Source organism: Oreochromis niloticus, linkage group LG22 (genome assembly GCF_001858045.2).
Source record: "Oreochromis niloticus isolate F11D_XX linkage group LG22, O_niloticus_UMD_NMBU, whole genome shotgun sequence".
Lineage (NCBI taxonomy): Eukaryota > Metazoa > Chordata > Actinopteri > Cichliformes > Cichlidae > Oreochromis > Oreochromis niloticus.
Genome location: NC_031985.2, coordinates 233,540 through 252,829, shown reverse-complemented (window position 1 = coordinate 252,829; position 19,290 = coordinate 233,540). Strand labels below are relative to the sequence as shown.

The 19,290-nt window shown below is 47.7% G+C and overlaps 3 protein-coding genes across 5 annotated transcripts in view; 1 reads left to right on the top strand and 2 right to left on the bottom strand.

The window, feature by feature from the left end:
* Position 1: 1 nt before the first annotated feature.
* vps52 (VPS52 subunit of GARP complex) lies at positions 2-14,961 on the bottom strand. Of its 2 annotated transcripts, none has more exons than XM_013267608.3 (20): positions 14,822-14,961; positions 13,218-13,299; positions 13,026-13,078; positions 12,152-12,227; positions 11,982-12,049; positions 11,272-11,447; positions 10,957-11,107; positions 10,594-10,694; positions 9,791-9,923; positions 9,635-9,692; positions 9,378-9,511; positions 8,616-8,771; positions 7,966-8,084; positions 7,619-7,742; positions 7,391-7,486; positions 7,138-7,245; positions 6,929-6,994; positions 3,059-3,170; positions 2,410-2,528; positions 2-1,573 (listed from the first exon to the last, which is right to left on the bottom strand). In XM_013267608.3, the coding sequence occupies exons 1-20, from the start codon at positions 14,915-14,917 to the stop codon at positions 1,427-1,429; spliced, it is 2,175 nt and encodes a 724-aa protein (XP_013123062.2). In that variant the 5' UTR covers positions 14,918-14,961; the 3' UTR covers positions 2-1,426. The 2 variants fall into 2 exon arrangements, with proteins under 2 accessions (XP_013123062.2, XP_019211307.1); XM_019355762.2 differs by having other exon boundaries at positions 1,427-1,573; positions 13,218-13,296; positions 14,822-14,960.
* A 151-nt stretch (positions 14,962-15,112) lies between these two features.
* Positions 15,113-18,558, top strand: rps18 (ribosomal protein S18). Its single transcript, XM_003460040.4, has 6 exons — positions 15,113-15,244; positions 15,971-16,069; positions 16,188-16,274; positions 17,060-17,161; positions 17,310-17,401; positions 18,434-18,558. Exons 1-6 carry the CDS (start codon positions 15,242-15,244, stop codon positions 18,507-18,509), a joined length of 459 nt encoding a protein of 152 aa, XP_003460088.1. The 5' UTR covers positions 15,113-15,241; the 3' UTR covers positions 18,510-18,558.
* Positions 18,559-19,164: 606 nt separating this feature from the next.
* Positions 19,165-19,290, bottom strand: part of LOC100700616 (E3 ubiquitin-protein ligase RING2-A) — a 10,443-nt gene continuing 10,317 nt past the window's right edge. For both annotated transcript variants that reach the window (XM_019355764.2, XM_019355765.2), the window contains exon 7: positions 19,165-19,290. This exon is cut by the window's right edge and continues 1,741 nt beyond it. The gene's annotated coding sequence lies outside the window, so the exon portion shown is untranslated.

Here is a 19,290-nt window from a genome sequence, read left to right as displayed (position 1 = left end):
CTGGTGTTGTACTCTCATTGTTAGACTTTACACACAGATTCACATCAATAACACGACTCTGTACAGCAAAGGCACACGACAGCACCAACACACTGTCTGCAGGAGGATCCTCATCTCCTCACCAACAAATCTATTAAAACACTCTCCTGCTCCCACGCTGTCAGAGAACCACATGTGGATTCATCCGCCGCTGAAAATAGTTCCCATAAAACCACACTATTCCCCAGATCGTACAGTATATAACGAGATCATGTTAGCGGGATGACTGTAGATGAAAGATGGACGTTGGGGATGGGATCATGTGATTTGAAGCTTAAATATGATTGTGGGATAAAAGCATGGAGCCACAGCACACAGGTAGCTGCAGATTAGTGATCAATAACATTCAATCTGAAAATCTTAGCGTTTCACTCAGCAGATCTGGAGCTCAGACTTCTTGGACGCCTGCGAGCACGATAACCTCATTGGTCCAGAAGCCCGACGGCCCAAACACGGTCCAGAGGTCCAGTTAGCAGCTGCCTGTCAGTCAAAGAGGCCACGCCCCTAATCAATTACAGTACAGGTGAGTTATAAAATACAGTTTTGTAAACCTGTAATATGGAGCGTCTCACTGCTGGGAGCCTCTGGTGGTCGTGGGAGGAACTGCAGTTTTTCACAGCTCCACACTGGCTGGATGTTGAGACTGAACTAAGCAGACCTGCTAATCTAGTTTAAATATAGTTTTTCTAATGAAGCTGGTGGGCGGAGCCTCACAGACAGACTGGGCGGGGGGAGTGAGATGGTTTGAGTCTAAACACTGGACCTGTTGACATGAACAAACGTTTTGTCCTTACAGATGTGCTCCCGTCTGATTAGAGCAGCGTTACTAATCAAAGGAATCAACCAAAACAGCTGATAGATTATTGATCGTCTCAAACAGCTGAACTCTTAGGTTGACTGAAGCTCAGTTACTGCTCACTGAAAGCTGCACAGGCTTCATCGCTTCTATCAGGGATCATTTCTACTGTTTATACTCCACATTTATTCTTCATTCAATGTGATTATTAGACATTCATTTACATTAGGTTGAATTAGCATTTAACTGGAAGTTTTTGCTGTTGCCTGTAACAGAAGCCAAAGAACCCTGCACACACCCACAGTCACTGTAGAGCCAGGAGGGCCAAACGTTCCCCTGACAGTGACAAAGTGGCCGAGAGCGTCTGTGGTTCACTGGTTTCTTCACAGTTTTTAAAGTCATGGAATTAAAATTCTGTCTCCTCCTCTGACCTGTGACACGACTCCTTCAAAAGTCTTTCTTAACGCTCTGCAAACTTCACACAAAAGAAGACGAAGCAGCAGTCGGCTGCAGAGAACGGTCACCTCCACCCGCAGGAGCATCAGTGCGTTCGCCAGCTCTCTGACCCCCGACCCCGACGAAGGCGTCCCGTTAGAAGTTGGGTTTGTGCTTCTTGACCTCCACCATGAGGTGGTGGAGGTTGATGAGCTCGGAGCGGACGGCCAGGCTGCGGAACGTGGGCTGGTTCAGGACTTTGTGGAAGCCGTGGTAGTACTGGATGAGCTGCGTCAGGGCGCCCTGCGGGAGGAGGATGTGACTCACGTTATTAAAACTAAACACATAACCTGGAGTTCAAACCGATTCTTTACAGCGCGTTTCTTCTCTGCTGGAAGAATAAAAGAGCAGCTTGTGAAGCTGAACTAGAACCACAGGTTTGTATCCCCACTGTGTCTGAAGCAGGCGTCAGTTCTGTGTGTGGGCACATGAAACACGCCTTATTAATGTGAGCGCGCTCAGAGCCTGAAGCAGAGAGCCGGCGAATCAGAGCCCGGCTGTGTTGGTCGTGTATCCCGCTGGTGTTCAAGGTCAACGAGACAAAAATCTGAAGATTAAAATGAACTGTAAACTTCTGATAACGTGTCACAGCTGTGCCCAACGTGACCGCAGCCTCTCAGCGTGTCCCTCAGGCTGATCCACTCTAGCACTGATGCTGCTGTGACTGTGCAGTGAGACACATTCATGTTTACAAACATCGCGCTCATTGTTCCAGTTTTTTATTCACTGATTTCTGCTTCTCAAATGTGAAAATGTGCATTTTTCTCAGTTTAATTTCCTTTAATATTGTTTAGTGTGTCTCGTTTCACTCTCACACGCCTCTGCAGGTTATTTTATACTTTTTTGACCATTTATTTTTCTTCACTGTCTCACTGTTTTGCATCTGTTTGGAGAGATTTTCTCACTTTTTGGACCTTTTGTGTCGTTTTTGTCGTCGTTTTAAATCTTTGTTTTAAATCTTTGTTTTAAATTTTGTGTCACTTTGTAGCCAGTTTGTATGTTTGTGACCCTTTGCAAACCTGGTGTCACAGCACAGTTAGCCCACAGAGGCTGTGTGGCACACCTGCCGCCCGGCTCACCTGGATGATGCTGGTTCCATTTTTGAAGTTGGTGAAGGACCTCATGACGTCCTGACTCATCGCCTCCACCGACTGTTTCCAGGTACTGGAAAACCCCCGAACCAGCTGAGTGATTCGAGCTGCACACACACACACACACACACACACACACACACACACACACACACACACACACACGTTAAGTTTCAGTTTCAGTGTGCATGCTGACTCTCGGTTTCCTCGCCGCCGTGTTGCTGGGGTCAGCTTCCTGTCAAACATGCTGGTCAAACAAAACAGAGAAACACAGCGAGCACACACGACGTGGTGAACAGGAAGTGGGAACCTGACTGTGACTGACATGAAAGCACAAAGACTGAAAGAGAAATAAAGCTGCTGGTTACTCTGGAAAACAAAACCAAAGGCTGAGGTGAGAGAAGCACGCTCGCTCTGCCGCTCAGACACAACGAACTGGGCGACTGACAGCTGCAGACGTAGGAGATGATGCGGAAACGACGAGGAAATTAATAACCGCTCGATTTAATCCTGAATCTAATCTGGCCACGTCATCATTATACTAACTGCCCACATTTATAGAAATAACAGACAGAAAGCACACCTTCTCACGTATAACACCAGAACCTTCACAGCAAAGGTAAAGATATTTTCTCACCTTCGTCGTTCTTCAGCCGGTCCAGCTGCCCTTTCTCCATCAGCGCCTCGGCCTCCTTCACAAAGGCGATCATCCCTCCGAACGGCGGAGAGAGAATCTCCTCGATGAACTCCTGCAGAGGACGAGAGGAGGAAGAAAGACGACAGGATCAGGAACTAAAGTGTTCAAAGTTACCTAGAAATCTAGTAAAAGTACTTTTTAAAGCTTAAAACAGCCGTTCACGTGCACGCTGACTAAAACTGTTACACGTTTATAAAGTGTGAAAATAGTCGTTTCACCACAGCAGATCACCTGCTGCCTCCACCTCCAACCCTCTGCATGTCCTCCTTCACTACATCCTCTGAGGTCCTCCTCTCCTCCTCCTGCCTGGCAGCTCCATCATGTCCACCCTCCCTCCTCTGCACATGCTCAGATGCTCAGTCCCTCTGATGGACTCACCTCCATCCTTCTCACTCTCAGTGAACATCTGAACATCTTCAGCCCGGCCTCCACCATCTCCGAACCACCACAGCAGGTCTCACCACCATCTTTAAACTGTCTCTCACCCTTGCTGCTCTCCTTCTGTCACTCGTCTCCACCCGCTCCACCCTACCTGCACTCTGTTCTTTGTCTCTCTTTGGAAAGTTGACCCCAGGTATTTAAACTCATCCACCTTCTCTACCTCTGCTACCTGCATGCTCACCTCTCCACTCTGGCTACACATCACAGTGTCGTCTGCTCCACCCTCACAGACTCCTCCCCCACTGTCACATGCAATATATCGTAATGGGAAATGTGCGATCCTTAGCGAATACAATCGACGAGCTCTCAGCACTGGTACGGAGTCAGAAGGAATATCGAGTGTGTAGCCTGATGTGTTTCACTGAATCATGGATGCACCAGGACATTCCCGGCGAGAATGCTTCCGTGGAAGGCTTCCACACTGTTCGGGCGGACAGGGACAGCATCGCTAGCGGTAAGCGGAAAGGAGGTGGGCTTGCTGTTTTAGTTAACAACCGGTGGTATAACCCCGCCCACATAACAATCAAAGAAAGGATTTGTTGCCCGGACATTGAACTGTGTACCGTATTATTTACCCAGGGAATTCTCTCACGTCATCTTGGTGGCTGTTTATGTCCCTCCCTCTGCTAACCCCACAGCTGCATGTGACACTATCCACTCTGCCATAGCCCGGTTACAGACTCAGCACCCGAGTGCCTTCATGGTGATCTCGGGCGACTTCAACCATGTATCACTGGACAATACACTACCAACATTCAGACAATATGTGGACTGTCCCACCAGGGGAGAGAAGATTTTAGACCTACTGTAGGCTAATGTCAAGGATGCATACAGCTCCTCCTCCCTCCCCCGACTTGGTAGGTCAGATCACAACCTGATTCGCCTCACCCCCCCGCTATGTGCCAATTGTGAGGAGGGATCCTGTGACCACGAGGAGCATTAGGAGGTGGTCAGAGGAGGCCTTAGCGGAACTACAGGGCTGTTTCGAGGTGACCAACTGGGAAACACTCTGAGCCTCAGGCCGAGGACATCAATGGGCTTACTGAGTGTATCACAGACTACATAACTTTCTGCACTGACTCCATTGTTCCAGCTCAGACTGTTCATTGTTACCCAAATAACAAGCCGTGGGTGACTAAGGACATCAAAGCTCTCCTCAACGACAAGAAGAGGGCTTTCAGAGGGGGCAATAAAGAGGAGGTGAGGAAGGTCCAGGTGTTACTACAGGACAAGATCAGAGAGGCTAAGGACAATTACAGGAGGAAGCTGGAGTGGAAACTCCAGCAGAACAGCATGAGAGAGGTGTGGAGGGGCATGAAGACCATCACTGGATTCAGGCCAACCAACAGCAGGGGAGCTGAGGGAGGTGAGAACAGAGCTAACGTGTTGAATCTGTTTTTCAATAGATTCGACACCACAGTGTCTGCTCACACCCCCTCAACCTCACCTGTAGTCAGCCTGGAACCCAGAGCCACACCACTGTGCCAGCCTCTCTCTTCACATGGCGCTGTTGCCTCCTGTGAGATTCCTGACACCCCTCCCCCACCCATCACCTTCACTCAATACCAGGTGGAGATGCAAATGAGGAGACTCCACTCAGGCAAGTCTGCTGGACCAGACGGAGTGAGTCCCTCAAGGCCTGCGCCCCCCAGCTGTGTGGAGTCTTTCATAAACTGTTTATGCTGAGTCTGAGTCTGCAGAGGGTCCCAGTGATGTGGAAGACATCATGCCTCGTCCCTATTCCAAAGACGCCACGTCCCAGTGGCCCCCAGGATTACAGGCCCGTGGCACTGACCTCCCCCATCATGAAGACCCTGGAAAGGCTCATCCAGCTGCGACCCATCGTCAGACCACATCTGGATCCCCTTCAGTTTGCCTATCAGCCTCGTCTCGGAACAGAGGACGCCATCATCTACCTGCTCAATCGTGTCTACACCCATCTGGACCAGCCAGCGAGCACTGTGAGGGTCATGTTTTTTGACTTTTCCAGTGCTTTCAACACCATCAGGCCGACCCTCCTGGGTGATAAGCTAACAGTGATGCAGGTGGATGCTTCACTGGTGTCCTGGATTGTTGATTACCTGACAGGAAGACCACAATATGTACGTCTTCCACAGTATGTGTCTGACAAGGTGATCAGCAACACAGGGGCACCACAGGGGACTGTCCTCTCCCCCTTCCTCTTCACCCTCTACACCACAGACTTCAGCCACTGCACAGAGACCTGCCATCTTCAGAAGTTTTCTGATGACTCAGCGGTGGTTGGATGCATCAGCAGGGATGATGAGTCAGAGTACGGGGCTGTGGTCGACTCCTTTGTCACGTGGTGTGAGCAGAATCATCTGCAGCTCAACGTGGCAAAGACCAGGAACTTGATCGTGGACTTCAGGAAGACCAGGAAACACTTGACCCCTGTTTCAATCCAGGGGGTCAGTGCTGACATTGTGGAGGACTACAAATACCTTGGAGTACACATTGACAATAAACTGGACTGGGCTAAAAACACCACAGCACTTTACAGAAAGGGCCAGAGTCGTCTCTATTTTTTGAGGCGACTGAGGTCCTTCAACATCTGCCAGAAAATGCTCAGGATTTTCTACGAGTCTGTTGTGGCCAGTGCGATCCTCTATGCTGTTGCATGCTGGGGGAGCAGGCTGAGGGTCGCAGATGCCAACAGACTCGATAAACTGATCCGTAAGGCCAGTAATGTTGTGGGGATGGCGCTGGACTCCCTCAAGGTGGTGTCGGAGAGGCGGATGTTGGATAACACCTCCCACCCACTCCATGACATGCTGGTCAGTCACAGGAGCACGTTCAGTGAGAGACTGAGATTACCCATGATGCACCACTGAACGACACAGGAAATCATTCCTGCCTGTGGCCATCTCACTGTACAACTCATCCACTTAACACACACGTTTCTTTTTTTCTTTTTCTTTCTTTTTCTTTTTTAGCTATTTATTAATAAACGACTTATGTATATATTGTACTATTCTTAGTTAGTGTACTGTCTGTCTTGTTAATGTCTGTTTATTATGGAGCACTGTAACAAAAAAATAATTTCCCCTAGGGATCAATAAAGTATTCTGATTCTGATTCTGATTCCTGCATCCAGCAGATGTCGCTATTGGGCGACAGGCTGTGCACGCAGTAATGAGAATGTGCTTCGGACTTCCTCTGTCAGCAACCAAACTGAATTATTATTCAGTAATGCAAGTGTTCACAAGATGCTTCCAAAGGAAACACACAGACACACACAAACACACACACTTAAGTTATTACTTGCAGAATAGAAATATGAAAACATGACATCAGAAACCTGAGCGAAACAGCAGAGTGATCCACGGTGATGAGGATGATTATATTTACCTGAGTTCTGGCCAGCAGCAGCTGCTGGAAGCCTTCCACCTCTTTACTGTCGTCTGCTGCCCTCTCCTGGACACAGCAGAGAAACACCAGCAGCACCATCAGCCACAGAAATCGAACTTTCATTTTCCATAAACTGAATATTTTCCCCACATCAGCACAGATCCTGAGGGGAGTGTCGTGTCGTTGATGGTGCTGGTTGTGGCGCTCACCATGAGGACGCTGAGCATCATGTCGTAGTTGTTGATGAGGAAGATGAGCTGATCTCTCCTCGACGGGAACTCTGCCGCCATCTTCAGCACAAAGTTTTCAACCTCAATCTGGAAACAGAATCACAACAAATCACTGAACACAAATTCAGTCTGTGTGTGTCTGTGCGTGTCTGTGTGTGTGTGTGTGTGTGTGTCTGTGTGTATGTGTGTGTGTGTGTGCGTGTGTCTGTGTCTGTGTATGTGTCTGTGTTACCTGCAGCTGTCCCAGCAGAGCGTTGGTCCTCTCGTTGGGGAACGTCTGGTTGATGCTGACGATGGCTGAGGAGAACTCTGCGTAACGGCGAGTGATCTGAAACCACACACACACACACACACACACACACACACACACACACACACACACACACACACACACACACAGCTGTGTGAGCGGAGTGTGCAGCAGACCCAGTGCTGTGCGATGTGCAGTGTGTGTACGTACGTAGTGCGGTCTGGTGTCCAGTACTCCCAGTTTCTGAGGGTCTGTGTTTCTGATGCTGCTGATGTTCATCTCCAAAATGAGCTCAAACCTCGGCCACAGCAGCTCCAGCACCGCCTCCCAGTACCTGACAGACAGTACCAACACCATCAGCCTCCATCAATCTGAACACCTCCCTCTCTGCAGAGGAAGCGTCTGTACGCCGCCCAGCAGCAAACAGCCGTGTGACACCAGCTGATGTAACCACGAGCACTTATCAGCTAAACAGGAGATGGTGTGTTCAGGAGGAGGTGGAGACACTGAAAGAGTCAGAGTACAGCAACACTACAGGAACAGAGGAGGACACTGACTTGTCGAGAGCTGGGATGTTCCTCTTGGCCGTGATGGCTCTGAACCGGAGGATGATGTGGATGCAGAGGAAGACGGCGATGCTGTCGTAGCAGTCGGACACGTAGGTGGACATGCTCTTCTGCAGGAGGAGACAGAGAGCGGGCTGACACACGCTGCAACCACACGCTGCACGACTGTCGCTCAGGAGCTTTTTTGGCTTTCATGACTTTAAGTTTGGTTTCATGTAACCTGAACTCTGAACACCAGCATCTTCAGTAACACCATGGCTCCACTTAAAAACATCACTGTATGCTCTTCCCTTCAACCTGAATTTCTTCAGCATTTCCAGGACTGAGATGTTTGCAGATTGCAGAGTAAAACTCAACATTTCCCTCCTCTCTGCTGAACATGTGTTTAGTTTATCACCAGAGGATTCTGCTTAGTGACAAACTCACGGAGAACACAGCTGTTTATACCCAGCGTGTCCTGTTACATCAGTGCTTTGAATATCTGTGATAGCAAAACATAACATGCTGCTCATGATCTAAGTCTGATATTTGTTTATGACAAAGTCAGGTAATAAATGTGGTTTGAATTGACCAAACAAACGTTTCTGCTGGAGAGGAAAGAGAGGAAAGCCTGCAGCTCTGACAGGAGGCGGCGTTCTCACCAGGAACATGCTGAGAGTCTTTCCCATGATGCTGTTGAAGAGGTCGAGGGCGGAGTTTCCAGCCACCATGAAGAAGTCTGACAGGAAGAGGTATTCTCTGCAGCCGTTGTCGAGCAGAGCGTAGTGCTGGCTGCGAAACAGCGTCTCATAGGGATACTGTGAGAGAGAGAGAGAGGGCGAGTTAGACCTCAGACAACCTCTGTGGCACAGATCAGCTCCACAGACTGTAGCTAAACGATGGACGCGCTGTGATGTCACTCATTAGTTTGTGAAGTCTCGTGTTCGGCGCTGTGACTGTCGCCATCTCGGAGTCTGAAACACAATTTGCTGAGCACAACAACAAAAACTGCACATTTCTACGGCAACGACTTGTCAATTACAGAAGTCACGCCCCTGAGCTGTCGCCTCCTTCAGGCGACTACAAAGACTGCAGACCTCTGCAGCTGTTTCCATCTTTGTCTATGACGAGGTCACTGCTCCCAAACTTTCCCTGCAGTGAAAATTAAAAATCTCATAATCTGCCACAAGATGTCAGCGCTGAGCAACAGAGCTCAGATCAGCTCAGCTGTAATTTAAACTGGATCCTAAAATCATTCACATCTCATTAAAAGTGAGGACGTACATCCTGTTTGTCCTGAAGGGGGCGCGTCTCGTGTTACAGACTCTGGTTTGTTCACTGAGAATTTTATTGTCTTGTAAATGGCAGATCTGCAGAAGGCGTTTGTGTTGAGCAGCTCGGTCTGTGACAGCTCCGTCTCTCACCCTGCTGTCTCCTCTCTGAGCCGTGTGCGGGACCAGGATGGGCCCCTCCAGCTCGGCCGGGCTCAGGATGGCCCCCCTCTGGCCCAGAGTGAAGATGGTGTTCCTGCTCTTCAGAGACGGTTTGGAGAAGAAACCTGCGGCGGCGAGTCAAGGAGCTTCAAACAAACTGAAAATGTGAAGCAGGCGTCAGGCAGAGCGCCCGAGCGCAGCACACACGGTAGGCGGGCGTGACACAAACGACAGACTGTGAAGGATATCTTTCTTGGCTGTGTCCTCAACTCCCATCAGGTCGTCTTTGTCTGCCACCTCCTCGTACTGCGGGACACACAAACATCAGCTGTTATCCACACGAAGACGGCGTGCAGCCGCAGCGACACAAACGCAGCGAGGGCGTGACCCCGCTGCTCACCCACCTGCACTTTGAGCAGCCTGCCGCTGTACGACTTGAAGTAACTGTAGTAAATCTTGCTCATGGTGTCCACGTACTCGTCTCTGATCTCCTTGGCAACCGTTCTCTCATTGGCCAGAAGGAACTGGTAGAAGAACCTGCAGCGAAAACAACAACAGCATCGATCAGCATGTTCACTTTGTGTCGAGTTATTTCTAACGCACAATTAAAAACAAGTTCAACACAACAAAAAAATAACAAACAGATGGTAAAAAGATGGGCGGAGCATCCAGGTCAGGAAACAGAAGGTGGAAAGGCGACTTAAAGGTGGACGTCGCCATGACTACGTCCACCTTTAAGTTTAAAAACTCACCTCAAATAAAAAACTAATGCAGACGTGTGCACAGACTTATTAACAGTCTAACATATCCAATAATTAAAATCAATAAAAAAATAACAGAATTTAAGAAGATTTACTAAGTGTAGTGTTGGGAAAGCAGCAGGTCAGTGCGCTGCAACAGGTAAATACACCTGAGTGGAGAACAGAGGAGTCTCTGTACAGACTTCACCTGGATCAGCCAACGATGCGGAGCGCTCAGGATTCTCCGTCATGTGACAAACGAGGAGCGTAACAGAAACATCTGAAGTGTTTAAAGACGTTTCAGTTACTCGAGTGTAAAAATGGACTTCTTGTTCTTTAAATGGACAGAAGCAACAAAGAAAAGACGTCTGCAGGTTCAGTGTAATGCAGACTCGCTGCTTTACCTGTGAGTGGACCCAAACGCTCATATTTATGTCAGAAATGTGCTGAAGCTCAGCTGTGCTCACCGGTACTTCAGCAGAGTGTTCTGTGGGATCTGGTAGTTGGTCATCGGTTTCCTGAAGGAGTAAATCTTCTGAAGAATGAACTCTCTGATCTTTGACACCGCCTGAGGGGAACAAAGTGTGCGGATATAATCACAAAGATATAAAACCTGATAATTAGGCAGAGGAATGAGTTAAGCGCCTTCGTGTAGTGCGGGTACATTAAGCGCTCTGCCCTGAAAGACCTCAGGAGAGCAGCTCAGCAGGTTTCTGACTTATTAATGAGGATTTCCCCTCATTTCCTGTTTGTTATGGACTTTAAACTGTAAACGTGATTCCAAAGAGTCGGGAACTCTCCTCCTCGGGCCCCTCCCGTCCGTCTCTCACCTTGAGTTTGAGGCGGTCGACGATGTCCTGGATGTCGGAGCAAGCCAGCGTCTCTCTGAAGCTCAGCTCTTTGGCAAAGTTGATCTTAGTGTTGAGCTCGTGGAGCTGCTCCAGAAACTCCTGCTCCGTCACAGGACTGTCCAGGATGGTGCTGCCAACACACGACCAGCAGACAAGTCATGCAATTACCACAAACCACTGATGGTTGAATCCATCAGGAACAATTCTGAGGTCTCTACAAACTGAGTGCTATCCAACAAATCACTCATTATAATATAGACACTTTTTCTTTGCAGCGACAGCCGTCAAACCTACGAGATCATGGCTCCGGGCACCACCAGCTCGTCCACCAGCTGGCTGAGGTGGCTGCGCACGGCCTGCCGGTTCTTCAGCCGCACGTTCATGCTAACCGACTGCTGCTGCAGGGTCTGGATCTCACTGCTGATGGAGGACAGGTCGCTCTGGAAGCCGCTCAGCATGCCCTCCATACGCTGAGAGACACACAGCCGTGAGGTTAGACTGAATCTGCTTTAAAACCAGGAAGAGGACAGCGCTCCGATGACAGAAAGTGCCCGCCTCTCATTTTCCCACTTGAACTGGACCCACCTAAAAACTTAACTCAGCACTGAGGACAGAAAAGAATCCACTGTGATGCAGAGAGGCCGAGTAACCACAGCAGCCGTGCTGCTTTTAGTGAGCACACTGTGATGTAAAGGGTCAGTGCGAGTTTTTATTACTTTAAGCTTGTGTGCAGAAAACTGAAGTAAGGGTGCAAAATGACAGGAACGTGTCACCACAGCTCCACAGTGAAGACGTGTTTTTCTGCTGATGCTTCTGTGAGAACTCAGCTCAGAAAATGTGACAGGGAAACAAAACACGTCTCGACTCCTTCACAGAAAACTTCAATCACTCTCAAATATCCACAAGAGTCCATCCCAGCATCCCTCTGTTACCTGAGTTTTCTGGACTTTGTATAAATGTCAAACACATGATTATTTTTTCTGTGTCGGTCTCAGTCCTCTCACCTCCAGGATGGAGTCACAGGCAGTGATCTGGTTGTGCAGCAGGGCGATGTTCTGACTCTCTTTGATGTCTGCAGGACGAGCGCTCAGGAAAACATCATCAGTGACGGGTGTTAGCGTGTGGTTATACATTATTAGGTGAAGGTATTCAAACTGTGAGCAGTGAAGGATACAGTCTTTGATGGAGGCTTGTTCAATCCTCTGCAGCTCTGCCTCCACCTGTTTGGAGTACTGACGGAGGTCGACACCCTGAAAACCGACGGGAGGAAACTGAAATATATTATCTGTGCTTTGAAAGAGGAAGTGTGGAGTAATAATTATTTTATAGTACCTTTCAAAACAAAAGTAACAAATCCCTTCACATTAAAAGCATCAGTTTAACTCTTTGTTGCCCCGAGGAGCTCGAAGGCTGTCGAGTCGTCCTCTTCCTCGCAGCTTCTTCAAGGTCTTAACCCTTGAAGGACGTTAACCCTGTCACAGCTGACCCATCATGAGGCTGAACGTTAGGTTTCAGCTGAACGGGTCCATCTCAGAGACGTGGACTAACAAACTACTACAGCACGCAGGGCTCGAACGGCAAAATCACAGCGTAAGCTGAGGCTGAATACATGTAGGAATTACAAAGGGGTGTCGATATCGACAGGCTGAGGAACTGTAACCAAGTTTTTATGAAAGAGAGGATGACCTCTGGACTGTCTCTGTGTGAAACAAGTCAAAGTTAGATTTTCTATCTTTGCTGCTTTCTACAAACAAAGTGTTTGATTCCTCAGAGCAGCCACTGTCTGCACTCAGCTTCCTGAGGTCCTGTAGTGCTCTGTAGGTGGAACTTCTAGCCGGCCATCAGCTGAGTCATCCTTAGACAGTCATCCTCTCACACACACACACACACACACACACAGCAGCAGCAGCAAAGCAAAACATCACTGCTGCAAAGAAACCACAACTGAGGGAGACCGAGAGGAAGGAGACAGCCAGGCCCGGACGTCAGAGCAGAGGACGTGTTATATATTAGATTTCTGTTAGACTCGTAACTCTTTCAGTTCTCACCGTTTTGAGCGCTTCCTTCACCAGGTCGTCTTCCAGGTTGGCCTGAATGTGAACTGCAGCAGACAAAAGGGAACAACAGTTAGTGACAAACGAAAGCTTCGAGCAAGGCAGCACAGAGGAGCTCTGGTATCATCCAGGAAGCTGTAACAAGCGCCACCTCAGCCGAGCTTTAATATGAAGTCTTTTCCTTACTGTCCACTTCATCCAGGATAAACTCGTCGGTGGTGATGTCCAGCTCTCCCAGGTTCAGGTTAGCGATGTCTGCTTCAGTCTTCTGAGGGAAACACAACCAGTGTGTCTTCAGTGGTGATAATTAACAGGATGAAACTGTCAAAACTTATTGACATTAAAGGTTTCTTTGGTTTTCATTCACTCACTCGTTTATTCCAGCCAATGAGAAAACATATACTTACTGGCCACTTTGTTAGGTACACCTGCTTGTCTGTCCTTTAACTCAAATAACTAATCAACCAATTGGCAGCAACTCAGTGCATGTAGACCTGTGGACATGTACAGATGACCCGCTGTAGTTCAAACTAAAAGGTGATCTAAGTGACTGCGAGGATGGTATGTTGGTCTGAGTGTTTCAGAATCTGCTGATCTGCCAGGATTGTCCCACGTAAATATCTGCAGAGTTTACACAGAAGGTCTGAAAAAGACCTTCTGTGCGTGACAGTTCACTGGAGGAGAACGGCCAGATTGCTTTGAGCCTGACTTACAACCAAGGAACAGCATAAGCAAATGGGCTACAGGAGCAGAAGACCACAGCTGGTGTCACTCATGTCAGCTAAGAAGAGGAAACTGAGGCTACAGTTCACACAGACTCACCAAAATTGGACACAGAAGATGGAAAAAACATTTCCTGGTCTGAGAAGTCTCAGCTTCTTGAAGGTTTTTGAAAGTCAGGGTCAGAATTTGGTATAAACAGCATGGAAACAGCACAGCCCACCTGAGTGCTGGTACTGACTCATGCCCATCCCTTCATAACCTCAGTGTCCAGCAGGATAACACACCCTGTCTCAAAGCTCAGATCATCTTAAACTGGTTTCCTGAATGTGACGATGGCTCAAATGGCCTCAACACTCAGCAGAGTTGGATTAGTTGCCATTTATTAATTATTATTTTGTTCTGTGCTACTGCTTACAATGACAATAAAACTCTTCTTCACTTATGTGATCTCACTCCAAAAGAGCATCTTTGGGATGTGGTGGAATGGGAGATTCTCATCATGGATGCAGCTGACAAGTCTACAGCAACTGTGTGGTGATGTCATAATGATGTCATGTCAAAATCTCTGAGGAATGTTACCAACAGCTGAATCTGAAGACTTAAACCGACTGAAGGAAAAAGGAGGTCCATCCCGGTTACACCAAGGTGTACCTAATAAAGTGTCCGATGTGCGTATTTACACAGAGAGAAGTTGACTGAATAAACATCTGTTTTCTAGCCGTTGCACACACCACCTCCCCTGCGTTTGTATGACAGACTTAAACCAATAACAAACTGATTGATGCAGCAAAGCAGTCCGAATCTGATAATTAATAATCAGCTGTCAGGACTTCTGTCAGGACTATTAATGCGGGACCAGAACGACAACTGATAAACCTAAATCGCCTTTTCCTCCTCAGAATAAGGAAGTCAGTGCTTCCCATTAGCATCCAGCAGCATCAGCGCTCCGTGGAATGATTCCACCTGCTAACAGCTTCTTTGAGCTTCACGCAGCTAAACCTCGCGCTCACCGGCGATTCCCTCCGTGAAACTGAACGCAGCCGTCACGCAGAAGAAGAACATCTTACCTCGTCCTGTAAATACGCCATGGCGACTTCTGTCGGGTTCCCAGCTGTGTTTACATCGGGCCCAGCTCCAGCAGCGGTCGCGGTTCCCTCCGCCATTGCGGCCAATTTACGCTAACGTCAGAAAAAATACAAATCTAAAGTTCCACCTCGTAGTTAGCAAAAATATCGTATTATTAACCGAGCGCGGTATTATCACGATCACGTGCCGTGGGTGATAAATAATTGGGACTCAATAAACATTTATTTCGCGTGAGTTAACGAAACGAACCGCGTTAAGCCACGTATTTGCGTGTTTCTTTTGAACACTTTTTTTCCCCAGTCGGACAACTCGATAGTGATGGACCAACTTCCGTTCCCGAAAGGGGTCAAACTATCGCGAGAGCCTTGCGGCTTCCTCTTCGCACGGAACCTGCTTCCAAGATGGTGAGTCTCCTTTCTGTCGGACTGAAATATCTCAGAAATCCGTGATCATCCAACTTTAGTCGCGCTTGTTTGTCACATTTATACATCCGATAAGTCCTCCACAGCCTACTTGAGTGGGCTGGTGCGGAATTGTCGGTTTATTGCTGGTAATTTGACATTTTAGCGCAGTTTGCTGTGGGATGTGAGTGGAGCTGTGTCGACGAGCGCCAACAGTTAACTTCGATTTTTCCTCCCGGTTATAAAGCGTCCACATGCCCGGCGCCTGCTGCTGGCACTCGTAGCTGTGGATGGAGACTCTGTGCTGCTTCAAACTTTAAGAACCAGTCATAGTTTGAGGCGGTTAGCCCTCAGAGCTAACAGGCTTTAGCCTTGCCAAGCATGTTGGTGGACCCTGGCCGGGAGATGGAAGTACTTTGATGTAAATATACAGTATTTCAAATAGTCGAAGTACTGCTGGGATGTTGTAGTCGTGAGCTCTTTTTTTGTTTTTGTTTGAACAAACCTGAAGCTGTTCAGAGCCGCAGCAGTCCATCTGTTTGGGCAACAGGGCTGAACTAAGAGAAATCCTCATGAACTCTAGCACACTGTGCAAATACATAGGTTAACACATAAAGATATGCGTTATATATGCAGCGTGAAGCTTGTAAACATGTATGTGTATTACTGCATGATCTATAAAATACATGTTGCTGTGTGCGACTCACTTTGTTTCCCTCTGCGTCTCAGTCTCTGGTCATCCCTGAGAAGTTCCAGCACATTCTTCGTGTCCTGAACACGAACATCGATGGTAGGAGGAAGATCGCCTTCGCCATCACTGCCATCAAGGTGAGCTCCTCCCTGAGACTGTGCCGCTTGTTCCGACTGGATGTTTTTCATCTTCACATCAGTTGCGCTGTGTTTTTTGTGCTTGTCGGCGTGTTGTTAACACTTTGTCTCTTCTCAGGGTGTTGGCAGACGTTACGCTCATGTTGTCCTGAGGAAAGCCGACATTGACCTGAACAAGAGGGCTGGAGAGCTGACTGAGGAGGAGGTGAGGATTGTTCAGAGCTTTGAATGAAAACGGCGAGTTGTGATGCTGCTGTCTTGTCAGTAGATTTTGTCACTCGGGCTTGAGTGATGGTTGTCTGGTTGAATCTGTGCAACAAGTATCACGAGTATTGATTTGTGAAGCGTTTGGGAGGGTCGGCCCTCTGTAGGCCGGTGTCTGAGGCTCAGGGAGGATCTGACTATAGAAATATTTTAATCATTCTCAAAGCAGTGTCTTGTTTTATTGCATGAAGGCGAAGAGACGGCACTTTGTTCTGTGACGAACGGTACTCAGAAGTCGGAGGAGTAAAGTGTGGCTACCAGCAGCAGGTTAACGTTGGCACACCTGTGCAGAAGGTGGTCACATCGCGCAGTGTGAGTGTGTATCTGCCACTGCAATGGTCCAGTTTTTACGCATTTAGACAAACTAGGGGGTAAAGAAGTGCCTCCCGTCTCAGAGGGGTGCAGAGTGACGTAATCATCAAGGACATCATTGGTTTAGCTGAGGCGTAATGTTACCATCAGGTGAAATTGTCTGCTCGTTGGACTTTTCTGTCTGCAGAGCATTTCTAAGCATTTTGCTTCACATCAGAATCAAAATACTTTATTGATCCCCAGATGAAGTTTGTCCTGACTTTGACGTAAAGCAGCAGATGTTTCCTCAGGCGTCCCATTGTAGGCACACGAGGTCCGTTTCCCAGACTTAAACGCTTAATTAGATCTGGCCATTGCTGTCGATCACCATATTCAGTTTCTGTGCGTAATAACCGGAGCTGTTTTGGTTGTCAGGTCGAGCGTGTGGTGACCATCATGCAGAATCCTCGCCAGTACAAAATCCCAGACTGGTTCCTCAACAGGCAGAAGGATGTGAAGGATGGCAAATACAGCCAGGTGGGTGACTGACAGCTTCTGCTTTGTCTTCCATTCTTCAAGAATCTAAATTCGATTTTTGGCACAAACTTGAACCAGGTTCACACCAAAGTATTTGATTGAATGAGCTAGTTTGAGGCACCCCGTGACCGTCGCTGTCTGATTTCAGGTCCTTGCCAACAGCCTGGATAATAAGTTGAGAGAAGATCTGGAGAGGCTGAAGAAGATCAGGGCTCACCGTGGTCTCAGGCACTTCTGGGGGTAAGAGCTCAGTCCTCGTGTTCATTCACACTCCTGTGAGAAGGCTCTGCATCGACGCAGCCTCCATTTACCCGAGTCTGCACAGATCTGTGAGCAGGAAACGTCCCGCAGAGTTCAGAGACTTAATGAACGTTTGTGTCACACTCGAGTAAATGGGACGTCTGCAGAGCGAGCCTGTCCTGAAAAACTTGAACTGTGAGCGCAGAAACGCTGATGCGGCCTCGGCGTGCGTCCACACTAACAGGCTAAATTCATGTGTGTAGAGCATAGATGCAGCGACCTCTACACCAACAGTCTGAATGTTGGTGCAGGAGTACATATGAGCTTTGTGGGAGAGTTCAGGGATAAAATGGAACATGACTTGAACCTGTAGATGATTTAAGTTCAGCTGTAAGTCGAGCCCTGACGTCTGCCCCTTTAATCCCTCTTATTATAAAAGATATACTTTAACCTCCTAAGATCCGAACTCTTCCATGGCATGCATTTTTAATTTCTCTTTGATATTTGGGCTTATTGGATCCAATGAATGTAAAAAAACAAAGAATCACCAGATTTTTATTTATTTTTTTTACCCAATTTTTGTTTCTAAGAAAAATGAGAGCCACATATGAAGACATTCGTTTTAAATTTTGATTAAAAAAGAAGCAGTATACTGTCCTCGTAAGTGGCCCTTGTGGAGCAAAATTTAGTATTTTGGTCTAGACAACCCAAAATGTGATGTCACATATGTGGACGCCAGGTCCTAGGGGGTTAATAATGGGCTCAAACATTGTGATGTATGTTTGTCCTGCTGATTTACAGACCAGTTAAACGTCCTGTTTATGTTCCTGAAGCAGATCTTTGAGTTTCCTGATGGTGGAGAGGTTATAAGTTTGTTTTTAAACTGAAGCACGTTTCCAACATGAAGCAGTCGGTCTGATAAAAGCCTTTAAAAACAAATTAATTCTACTTTTTAATATGAAATCATCAAACGTGTTGTTCAGTCGTATTGTTACAGACGTCCTAACCTGGTTTCCGTCTCTCTCCCTGCAGTCTGCGTGTGCGCGGTCAGCACACCAAGACCACCGGCCGTCGTGGTCGCACTGTCGGCGTGTCCAAGAAGAAGTAAACTGCCCCGCTTCCCTTTGTTTCAATAAAACACCACAGTTCACAAAATGTTCTCGTCCACTGTGTTGCTTTACTTCTCTCACCAACACACCCCACTGGGAGCCTCTTGGTATTTTATTTTGAAGGGACGTGGCGTCTTGGTGGACCTCAGTGAAGCAGTTTTAATGTTCAGAAGCAGATGTTGGATTTAAATGTTGCAGTGCACAGCTGAACATGTTCTGTAGGATTTCAAACAGGAATCTGATATTTTAGGCTGTTATTACAGATGGAGCCGCCCAGCAGGGGGAATGAATCATGAGTAAAATACCCAGCAACATGGATATGAGTGTTCTGAGTACACTTACCTGAATGCAGCTGCACTTTAGACATAACTTGTTTCCCTGCTTTGCCTTAAAGCCAGGCTGAGAGCACAAGGCTGCATGAGCTTGCAGAGCCACTCGCAGGTTTGTGTTCTTCATTGTACAGAATGAAGCCAGGAAAAAGAAGTCCATTAGAACAGCTGAGCTTTAGTCGATACCCTGTAGACATGCACAGATGGATGTGCCAGTGTGAAGACCTTTGTTTTGTCTAATATTTCTGAGCCCAGGCAGGTTTGTTAAATCGCTGCAAACTTGGACACGATTAGGTCGGAGACACAAAAACAGAGCAGCTGGAGGTAGAGTCAAACAGTTTATTGTGCTGCATTGGTGACAGGAGGAAAAACAGTATCACACATCAGAAAGGAAATATTGCTTTATTCTAATATAGAGACATCCCACAGAAACTGAGGTGACATGGGAAAA

Bases quoted from the DNA above. Each gene is read 5' to 3' on its own strand.
- rps18 (XM_003460040.4), top strand. The intron at 16,275-17,059 runs GTGAGGATTGTT...TTTGGTTGTCAG, and splicing joins GAGAGCTGACTGAGGAGGAG to GTCGAGCGTGTGGTGACCAT. The intron at 17,162-17,309 runs GTGGGTGACTGA...GTCTGATTTCAG, and splicing joins AGGATGGCAAATACAGCCAG to GTCCTTGCCAACAGCCTGGA.
- vps52 (XM_013267608.3), bottom strand. From the start codon at position 14,917: ATGGCGGAGGGAACCGCGACCGCTGCTGGAGCTGGGCCCGATGTAAAC. The intron at 10,695-10,956 runs GTGAGAGACGGA...TGTTCCCCTCAG, and splicing joins TCGACCGCCTCAAACTCAAG to GCGGTGTCAAAGATCAGAGA. The intron at 3,171-6,928 runs GTAAATATAATC...CGTCCTCTGCAG, and splicing joins TGCTGCTGGCCAGAACTCAG to GAGTTCATCGAGGAGATTCT.